Consider the following 10,439-nt stretch of genomic DNA (forward strand, 5'->3'; position numbering starts at 1 on the left):
GATCGGCTGTCGTCCATCGTCCGTGGATCCGGCAGGTCGGTCGTCCGGACGATGGACGACACCGATTGTACACACGGCAGATTTTCGCCCGATAACTGGCCGATGCCGATTATCGGGCGATAAAAATCTGACGTGTGTACGTAGCTTAAGGGTCAAATATCTATAGTATATAGTACATTATTGGCATCCCCACTCAAATTGAGATATATGGATTTATGGGAGAAAGACTTAGGACGGTCATTCTCTAGGGAGGAATGGAGTGAATTGGCCTACTCTCTCTCGAAAATTACTTTAAATTCTGCCTTGATAGATGTGAACTATAAAGTTCTACTTAGGTGGTATTTGGTCCCAGAACGGATCTCTAAATACTGTCCCTCAATATCCCGTTTTTGTTTTGGAGGCTGTGATCTGGAAGCTCCCAAGTCCGTATTGAAGCTCTTGAAGATGATTTTGCTGGCGGCTCGGATCACCCTAGCTAAATCCTGGAAGTTTTCTACTATTCAGATGGGTCCCTTTTATGCCAAAATGGAGTGGATTATGGTCAACGATAAAATGACCCATATTCTCCAGAATACAATGGGGAAGTTTGATAAGATCTGGGATCTCTGGATCTCATACCGCTCATCTAATCAGGATGCCTAAGTTTGCTCACCCCCCTCTTTTTCTCCACCCTTTCCCTGGTGTCCTGTGTTGTGTCTCCCCGTTTGTGTTTTATGTCATTCTGTCCTACTGTTGCAGTGTTTTTGGTTAAATATGTTGCAGGAGTAGCAATTGATGTTGATGTACCAACCAGAATCTATTTCACTCTGTTTCCATATGTATATCTGAGACACTAAGAGAAGGTTGGTTACTGTAAAGTCTATTAGGTTCGGTTTTACTCTGGACATTTGCACTGGTATTCTTGTCTCCTGTACTTGGTTTTTATGTGCTTGGTCTATGTCTAAATGTTTCTTGTCTTTCATATTGTGTGGAAAAAATCTTAATAAAAATATTGAAATACAAAGACTGAAAATAGGACAGACTTTTTTTCTGTAGCAAACTGGCATTTTTGCTAAATAGCAAGAGATATGAAAGACTGAAATATCTTTTTTTTTTTTTTGAGAGTAGGACAAAAAACTTTCTGTAGCAAAGTAGCTTCTTTGGTACATGGGACCAGGTAGCATCAAAAACTGCTATATCTGTATATATACAGATATACAGAAGGCTCCTAACCTGTCCCTGTCACAATCCATGTCTCTCCCTGCTTCTATCCTTCACACAGAACACAAGATGGATTAACTACACCCTCCTTCATTCCCTGTATATATGCCTGTTCTGAGCTGATTGAGCTGCTGGGCCTTGCTGTGCATCCTGGAAGCAAATGATTTGCTCCCAGCCGCTCCATTCCCGCCCCCTGATTTTTAAGAAGCCAATGCCAGTTTAAACTCAAGTATTTACATAAAATGTGATTTATTAATAACCACAGATACCGTGTTTCCCCAAAAATAAGACAGTGTCTTATATTTATTTTACCTCTGAAAATCTAATTAGGGCTTATTTTCAGGGGATGTCTTATTTTTCTCACAAAAAATCTATATTTATTCATGTACAAAAATCTGTATTTACCAAAACCTGTAACCAATATTACAATGCCATAGAAAGATACCTCTGTGTTACCTGTGACCTGTCAAAATCACAGATTTCTTCTGTTATATACAAGAAGTCATGAATAAGAATTGACATAAATGAGTAATGAAAAAAACACAGCTTCATAAGCAAACAAGTGCAACATAACAAGAAAATGTGCTGACAATTACCATGTGACTCATAGAGTTACATGTTAAATCTGAGTAGAAGCAAAAAAAATAAATCAATTAATAAATATGCATTGCTGCTAATGAATGAAATACTAGCAAGGACTTTTTGAAAAGAGAATCCACCAACCTCTGCTAGTGTCACACCTGAGTACTGTAGGTTAATTAACCCTGCGATTTCTTCACCCCTTGCTCCAGTGCTTTTGAAATCTGCTCTCTCTCTGCTCCCTCCTTCCTCTTGGTATCCCTCCGTGTACCACGTGACCACACCCTCCGAAGAAGCCAATAGGGCTTACTTTCGGGGGAGGGCTTATATTTCACCCTTGCATGATTAGCATGCTAGGGCTTATTTTCGGGGTAGGTCTTATTTTGGGGAAACACAGTATATTAATCTGTGCCTTTTATTACTGCATAGAGTTCAGTCTTAAATATCTCAAATATCTTCAGTCTTAAATATTTCAAATTAGGACAGTTGTTAACAGACCAGGTAATGATCGGTATATCTAAATGTAGCAAACAGAACCCTAAAAATAGAATTCTGGGGGGTAAATACCCTTACCTTTGTGGTGGATCCCCCTCTCTACCGCAAAGGTAACCATTCATTTTGTGTTGGGTATGATGAAGGAAGTGACATACTTTTCCCTAAACCTAAAGCCACAGCCTTTCTCCTGTTTAAGTGACCAGTCCCATAAAAACTCTTTCCTTCCCTGCCCAACTGGTCACAGCCCTCTGATGTCATCCCCTCCAATGCAAAACCAGCAGTACTGCATTGTACTTCAGAATTCTGAGGGCTTGTCCTCAACCTGGGCTTGGGATAGCAAGGAATAAGGAAAGAATATCACCTTATTCATTATCTTATAGGCAAACCACCAGGTAACACTTGCAGTGGTGTTAGTAGAGGACCCTTCCCAATGTTTTTCTTTTTGGATATTCCCCTATTTTCACTGTGACAATGGTCAACTGGAGAAAAAGTGGATATTCCCATTTGAAACAATGAATTGAGGATTACATGTCCTCAATTATGGCAGCCATGTTGGATAGGTCCTCAATGAAAACTGTAGTAGAGACTTCTGAGCAGGTTGCCTCCAGCTGCATGTTTGGTTGTGGTTAGGAAATATCAACCTATTAATTTATTACAAATTTAAAGAAACAGATTTTTGCAATCCATAGTCAAGATCCTGACATATTTTAAAATGTCACCCAAACTTCATGTCTTCCCATTGGGTTAATAATGCAATTATTTCTGCTTTCCCCAAAGCATGCATGAGTTAGATTAATCGTATACCAATCATCTCATCCTATTTAGCTAACCTTCAGGCGGTGGGATGACCTCATCTAATATTTTCTGTTTAGTCCTCTTCCAGATCTTTTTAATTACAGCTCTCAGCTCTTCATTAGCTGCTTCCAGGTTCCCTGAAAAGATAAAGTAATTTATAAATGTGGAGAAGGCTCTAAATTTAGATTTAGGCCCAAGAACAAGCAAAGCTTGCACAAATTACAACACACATTCTATTACTAGCCTACAATATGATTTAATTTAATTTAATGGGCCTGATTTATTAAAGCTCTCCAAGGCTGGAGAGGATACACTTTAATCGGTGAAGCTGGGTGATCCAGCAAACCTGGAATGGATTTAGTAAAAGTAATTTGCTATTTGTTAGCAAATGTGTTCAGTCCTAGACCAGATCCATTTCAGGTTTGCTGTGTTACCCAGCTTAACTGATGAAAGTGTATCCTCTCCAGCCTTGGAGAGCTTTCATAAATCAGGCCCAATCTACATACTATGTAGGGTTTGGTAAAAACTAGCCATACAGTACATGGTTAGATGTGTCACTGGGAATTATGGGTATTGAAAAACATGGCTGTGCTTGTTCCCACTCTTGAGAACCTGGCAAGACTTTTGCAAAGGTGCAGCCAATTTGTGGACAAGGTACACATGTATGCATTATACATTTCTGGAAAACAAATGTACACATGTACAAATGTGCATGTATTGCAGAGATGTACTACATATGTTTTTTTTCTTTTTGCCTTGACTCACACTTTCCTTTGTTTATTTTGCCTTAACATACACTTTAACTGTGTCAGATCAGTATCCTTCAAGATTTGCTTGAATTCCTCTTGATAAATAACAGTGCACTGCTGTTCTGTAGCCTCAAAGCTATATATTTGCAGTGTGACATGGCACTGCTGCCTCTGACTACTAGTTTTTAGGGAATTTGGGGTTTGATTTAGTGATGTCACTACTGTGCTGATCTCTGTTCTCCATGCTGCAGAGGAATCTACACCTGAGAACGTGCAGTTCAAGGAACTCCCTTGCTTCTGTTTCATTCCTTCTGTGGATTTGTGCCTTCCCCACCTGTCCTACTGCTTCTTTTTATAAATTGTATTTTTTTTAAAACAATTTTTAAAATAGGTAAATATAAAAAAAGAAACAAACAAGTAAATTACAATCAGGGGTGTGTGGATCCATACAAGATGTGGTAACAATTTGTAAACAAGATACAACTATATAAGATAGCCAAAAATATAATACAGTTTACTGATAGCCTTTTATATGTTGAAAAAAGTCGGCCTTTCTCATAGTATATGAAGCGACAGATTAAAGAGGTGTGGGTCAAGTCATGTCTGAGTGGTTCTACTGCTTCCTAAATATTCTTACAACTAGCTCTGTTAAAAGGAAGCAAATCCCTGATCCCCTAAAAGAATGGCCACCTCCACACTGAGACACAGTGCAGAATAAGACATAGTAGGTCAGTATTGAGGAGGTCAGTTGCAAGGGGACCATAGGCAATACTGGTGACTAGTTCATTGTCCTCCTTGCTTTTCTGGGGCTTCCACAGTTTAGTTCCTCTTTAAGGTGTATGCAGCTGTTCTTTTTCTCAAACGTCTATGACTTGTCCAGTTTGTATTTAAACGTTAGCTGTTCTCTTGTGTAATTCATTTGCTGCAATAGCTGCAACGTATATTACAAAAGGAATCCTTGAACAAATATTTTAATGGTTTTACAGTTTCCTGCTAACGCCTTTTAATTATACATTTAAAAATGAATGCGTTATACCTTCGGTTTTGATCCTCAGGGATGTTCTCACCAGGGCAAAAAGGGTGGCATTGAACGTCACTGTACCATCTGAATTTAGAGGCATATTCATGGCAACCAGTCTCTGCAAGGATAGTAAAGAATTGGATAACATTTTCCAGAAACCATCAAAACCAGTAAAATAGAATATATATATATATATATATATATATATATATATATATTACATAATACATTTCTAAACAACTCTTTTCATTGGTGCCCTTATGACACCAAGTGACACCAAGCCATGGGTGGGAGGATTTGAAGAGAAAGTCACATGCTGTTAGAGTAAAGAAAGGAAAGGTGATGCCTTCATTGTATAGCTGCCAAGGCACATGCAAGAGCAACTTTCCATCAGAAATATTACTATACTGAACCACAAGGCATCTGTAACATATGGATGCATGCAAATTGTACTTAAATGTATTTTACCCTTCTATCAGAAGCCAGCAGAAGACCTGAAACCACATTTCATATAGGGTCATGTTAGCATGGAAGCAGCTAATTACAAAACATAATTAAGATTGAGTCTGTTCACCAAGTAAGTTCATCCAGTAGTAATTTGTTAAAACAGATCTAACATCAGACATATTTTTTATATAACAGTGCACACATAAATGCTAAACGTTAACATGCACTGACATTATCTTTTACAGAAGTAACATTACTTTCCCTGTCAATGCTTTTCTCCGTTTTATGTCATTATGTACACATATTTTCTTGCACAGATCAACCCTTTATTGCTGCTTTTCACTCACAATAAAAAAGTCAAGTGAATAACCACTGTGGGAAAGGAGATGAGAACAAAATACTTTTTGGGCATTGGGCCTGATTTATGAAAGCTCTCCAAGGCTGGGGAGGATACACTTTCATCAGTGAAGCTGGGTGATACAGAAAACCTAGAACAGATTTGGCCCAGGATTGAAAACATTTGCTAACAAATAGCAAATGACTTTTAAGAAATCCATTCCAGGTTTGTTGGATCATACTGAGGTTCACTGATGAAAGTGTATTCTCTCCAGTCTTGGAGAGCTTTCATAAATCAGGCCCATTAGGTCAGCCATGGCATGGTCTGTGGCGAGACTAAAGACTGCTTTTTAAATTAAAAATTAAAAATGATACATATTTATTATTAATATGCAGACTTGTAAAGGTACTAATTTGTTTGCGTTAACTGTACTTCTTCCCTCTGCTAGAAATATTATACAAGTGTTTCTCAACATTTCTGTACACAACTTATATTGCAATTAGGCCTTCTCCGTCTACATAAGATGTCCTATTATTAGGTTTACAGTAAAATAAAGAAAAAACCCTATTTGTAAATCATATCCATATGCAAGTTTAAAACCATCCAGTCAAAAATAAATTTAGCAACAAGATCCCTGCAAAAATGATAAAATTACCTGTCCAGAAAAAGGGAATTTTATGCTTTTCTCTGTTGCAGTGCAATGGCCAACACTGATATCCTACATTCTGTGTCCATTGCTATGTGCTGTACTTCCACCTGTCAGCCTCTACATCACTAAGGGACACAATTAAGGACCTCATGGCTGGAAACAAGAACCACAGCACAAAGCAAGGGGTGCGGCAACCAACATGAAAGCAAGGAAAAAAAACATAATTTGCCACTGGACTTATAAATTTAAATAATCTTCATTTGTATGGTGCTTGTGGTTAATTAAATAAAGATGTTTGACAAATATAAAAGTGCAAAAACCTAGGGGTACATACGGTTGCTGCTTTCACCAATTTGTGTAGATCCGAATAACAGTCTGAACAAGCAAAGTAGTATCAAAGCTTACCAGCTCATGAATTCTTACAAACATATCACTATTATCAACTCTGTTCAAATCCAATATGGTGCCTCATTGGTCTTCAGATGCCAATTTCTTTATAGTAAAGGCCAATCCTACAAATACTGCTACAAATATGTAATTACAAATTTACAAGGTCACAGCTTTAACCCATGTAAAATATTTGGGGGTTTTGGATTTTCTAATAGTATGCAAATTGTAACAAAGCAGACAACTGCATCAACCGAACAGTACCTTGGTATTTGCTCTAGGTTTTGGTAGGTTTTTGCCTTAAGTCTCCCTATGGATTTGCATATGCCAGATAAAAGCTTAAGGCTAAAACTTAGATCATGTTAAAAGTATTTGATCAGCATCCTACCTAAGCAACTAGCATAATAAAAAAGGGATCATCAATGGCATCACATGGAGGCATGGAGAAAGTCATTGCCCCTGTGTAAGTTCCAAGTTACCACCTGCAGCCACCACAGAGCTAGCAATTTTTTTCTTGCCCCCATGTGATAGCCCTGGGCAATGACCAAGCACCAGCACTGTCACATGCTTCCCTATAACCTGTAGTTTTTTGTATATTTCTTCCTATTCTCATTCTTGGAAGCTGTATAAAATCAGCAGAACGGCAAATCCTTCAACAGGTAAAAAGTTGGCAAAAAACATTAGGGGTATTTTGTGATTTGAGTTGTATTGACCAAACAATCTGATTCCCAAATATCCTAAGCCAGTGGTCTCCAACCTTTTGGAACTCATAAACCACTAAATCCTCGAAATCCAGACTGCACATGAGCGGGGAGCCGTGTGTCACTCAAAGGGAAAGAAACTTCCCCCCGAGTGACGTCATGATACCAAAACCCGCCCACTCTCGCATCGTAGGCTCGGACCTGCTTCCTTATCAATGTCATTATATATTTAAACACTATATTTAATCTAGTTTTGATGTTACATTATTACCTTACATGCCACACGGTGTGGGCACAATTTGCCAAATCCTAGGGGTGGCTGGATGCGACGTAGTAAGGTCACCACATCCAAATGTTTAATACGACCCCTTAAAGAGAAAGCAATCCAATAAATAAAGCTATGGTACAAAAATGATATGAAATCTGTGGAGGAAATAAAAACATGAAAGGGTGGCAAAGAATAGGTAAATTACCACACTAAACAGAATAGACATTTTTCTAACTGTTAATAACACTGTTATTCGTCCCTCCTCTCAGGCACGTTGTCTTGGCATCACCTTCGATTTTGCCCTCTCATTTACCCCCCATATTCAGAACATTTCCAGGTCCTGTCACTTTCATCTACGCAACATCTCCAAAATCCGCCCCTACCTGTCGCCGAGAACACGAAACTCCTTGTACAGGCTCTTATCATCTCCCGTCTGGACTACTGTAACCTCCTCCTCTCTGGTATTCCACTAACCCGACTCTCTCCTCTACAATCTATCATGAATGCTGGAGCCAGACTCATCCATCCTTCCCTCCGCTCCTCTTCTGCTGCATCTCTTTGTAGTTCTCTCCATTAGCTTCTATTTCACCTTAAAATCAAATTTAAGCTCTTGAGCTTTGCCTTCAAATACCCCCACAGTTCTTGTCCCACTTACCTTTCTGACCTGATAGAAAAATACTCCCCCAGCCGCTCTCTCCGCTCCTCCATTGATCTACTAATGGCTTCCTCACTCATTACCTCATCACACGCACGGCTCCAAGACTTTTCTAGAGCTGCCCCAACTCTCTGGAATGATCTCCCTCCTTCCATTCAGCTTGCTTCTACTTTCTGTCCATTTAAAAGAGCACTCAAAACCCATTTTTTTCAAATTTGCCTACCCATCTTCTTCTGCCTCTTAAACACTTACTACTTCCACCCACTCCATATCCCCCCTCCTGTTGTGTGAGTGTTCCCCCTCCTCCTAAATTGTAAGCCCTTCGGGGCAGGGTCCTCTCCTCCTGTGTCACTGTCTGTATGTGTTCGTCATTTGCAACCCTTATTTATTATACAGCGCTTTATTGCGCTATATAAATCTAATTTATTATTATTATTATTATTAATAATATTATTAATAATAATAATATGTGTTGAATCTGATCACATTAATGTGAAATGGCAAGCTCCTAATGAATGAGGAAACAAAGGTGAGATGGTGTAGATATAGAAAAAAGCAGTATAAGTGATGATTGGGACCTGTTACAGGTATGGAGAGAGCAGAGACAGAATGGAATGGTAAAACAGAACGTATCCAGTGGTAAAAATAAGGTCTTCCGGCACAAGATGAAAAACAACAGGATAAAAACAGAGCTGCTACAATGGCAGAAGAATATAGGCTCCGTGGCCATAGACAGTACTATAGTAGAAAAAGAGTAATTAGTACATAGGCAGAATAATCAACAACAGAAGAGCAGATACTGTGCTGGAAGTGAGCAATGCTGGGGCAAAGCATATTTAATACCGGAGGGGAGCAGATACCGTGTGGAAACTGTGCAGATGCAGAAACCAGAGCTAAAAGAGTGCATAATACTGTGCTGGAAATAGGCAGTAACCAGAAGAGAGCAGATACAATGCATAAAAGAAAGCAAAGAGAGAGAGACGATGGAGTTCTGGAACAGAGTAGAAAGAATGGTGGAAGAGAGTGGATACAGTATCGTATAGTGCAGGAATAAAGGGAAGCCCGCAGCGGAGGGCTGGCATGACAGGGTGGGAGGGCAGCCCCCTGCAGGTTCAGTAAGGGCTAATGTGAGTGAGAGAAGATAGGGGGATCAGTTAGAGGTCCAATGGGAAGTATAGGGGAGGAGAATAGAAGGGTTTAAGTAGGAGGGTCCCTCGGAAGTGGGGGACGGTTTTTTCGGGAAGAAAAATTCCTACCCTGGGGTTTAGGAGGGTAAGAGTCTTGTTGGTCATTTGGGAAGGGCAACCCAATGGTAGGGTTCCCATTTAAATGGTGGTATGGTGTGGCTCCTGGGACGGTGCTGGGCGGCTACGGGCCAGTGTGCGGTTAAACAATAAATTTATGTGGTTGGAGCGGACTTTGCCTTTCCTAGACCTGCAGCCTGGTGGAGTAAACTGGAGTTGGTTGGTTATAGTATAATTGGGCACAGTGGTTTAAATATGGGTTTTTGCTTACAGGTTTATTTTGGTTGATGAAAAATTTTATATGTGCAAGGATTGTGAATTATATGTCATTGTTTTTTTAATGGATGTGTTTTATATGTTAATGTATATGTAAATTTATGTTATTTAGGTTAATGTTGTTTAATAAATGGTATAATGGTTAGATAATGGTTAGATATTAGGTATTAATTGGTAAAAAAAAACCCTAGTGGTAATCCCGAGTCTAACTAGGGGTCGATTTTACTTGCAAAAAGCAGTAATCCCGAGTCAGACTTGGGGTACCTAAAACCAGGATAAAACCCCACTTACTTTGTTCCCGTCGCTGTCCCCCGGCGTCCTGCTGGTCCCTGCAGGTCCTGGGGACACGTCTGCTTCCTCTGATCTCCAGCCGCGAAGTGCAGATTCAATCTACGGGGTTTCCCGGTGACGTCGGTACATGCGTCGGTGCGGCCAGGACTTAGCGGTGGAAAATTCAAATCATTTTGTACAGTTACATAACATTTTTTAACAGATTTTTGTGTTTTGTTATTAAAAGTTTATTATTAAATTTGATAAATAACAGTGAGTTATGCCTAAGAATTACAGCCTATAAGGAAAAATAAGTTTCCATGCAAAATTTGTACTGCTTTTTGCATGTAAATTTGGAAGGAGTTA

General features: G+C 39.4%; 1 protein-coding gene across 5 annotated transcripts in view; it reads right to left on the minus strand.

Annotated features, from left to right (window-relative positions):
* CACNA1F (calcium voltage-gated channel subunit alpha1 F) overlaps positions 1-10,439 on the minus strand; it is a 99,069-nt gene that overhangs the window by 15,664 nt on the left and 72,966 nt on the right. For all 5 annotated transcript variants that reach the window (XM_072431913.1, XM_072431911.1, XM_072431909.1 and 2 more), the window contains 3 exons: positions 7,632-7,728; positions 4,855-4,957; positions 3,105-3,206 (listed from right to left, as the gene is read on the minus strand). In XM_072431913.1, coding sequence (XP_072288014.1) covers positions 3,105-3,206; positions 4,855-4,957; positions 7,632-7,728 — 302 coding nt within the window. The remainder of the gene's footprint in view (positions 1-3,104; positions 3,207-4,854; positions 4,958-7,631; positions 7,729-10,439) is intronic.

Source organism: Pyxicephalus adspersus, chromosome Z (genome assembly GCF_032062135.1).
Source record: "Pyxicephalus adspersus chromosome Z, UCB_Pads_2.0, whole genome shotgun sequence".
Classification (NCBI taxonomy): domain Eukaryota; kingdom Metazoa; phylum Chordata; class Amphibia; order Anura; family Pyxicephalidae; genus Pyxicephalus; species Pyxicephalus adspersus.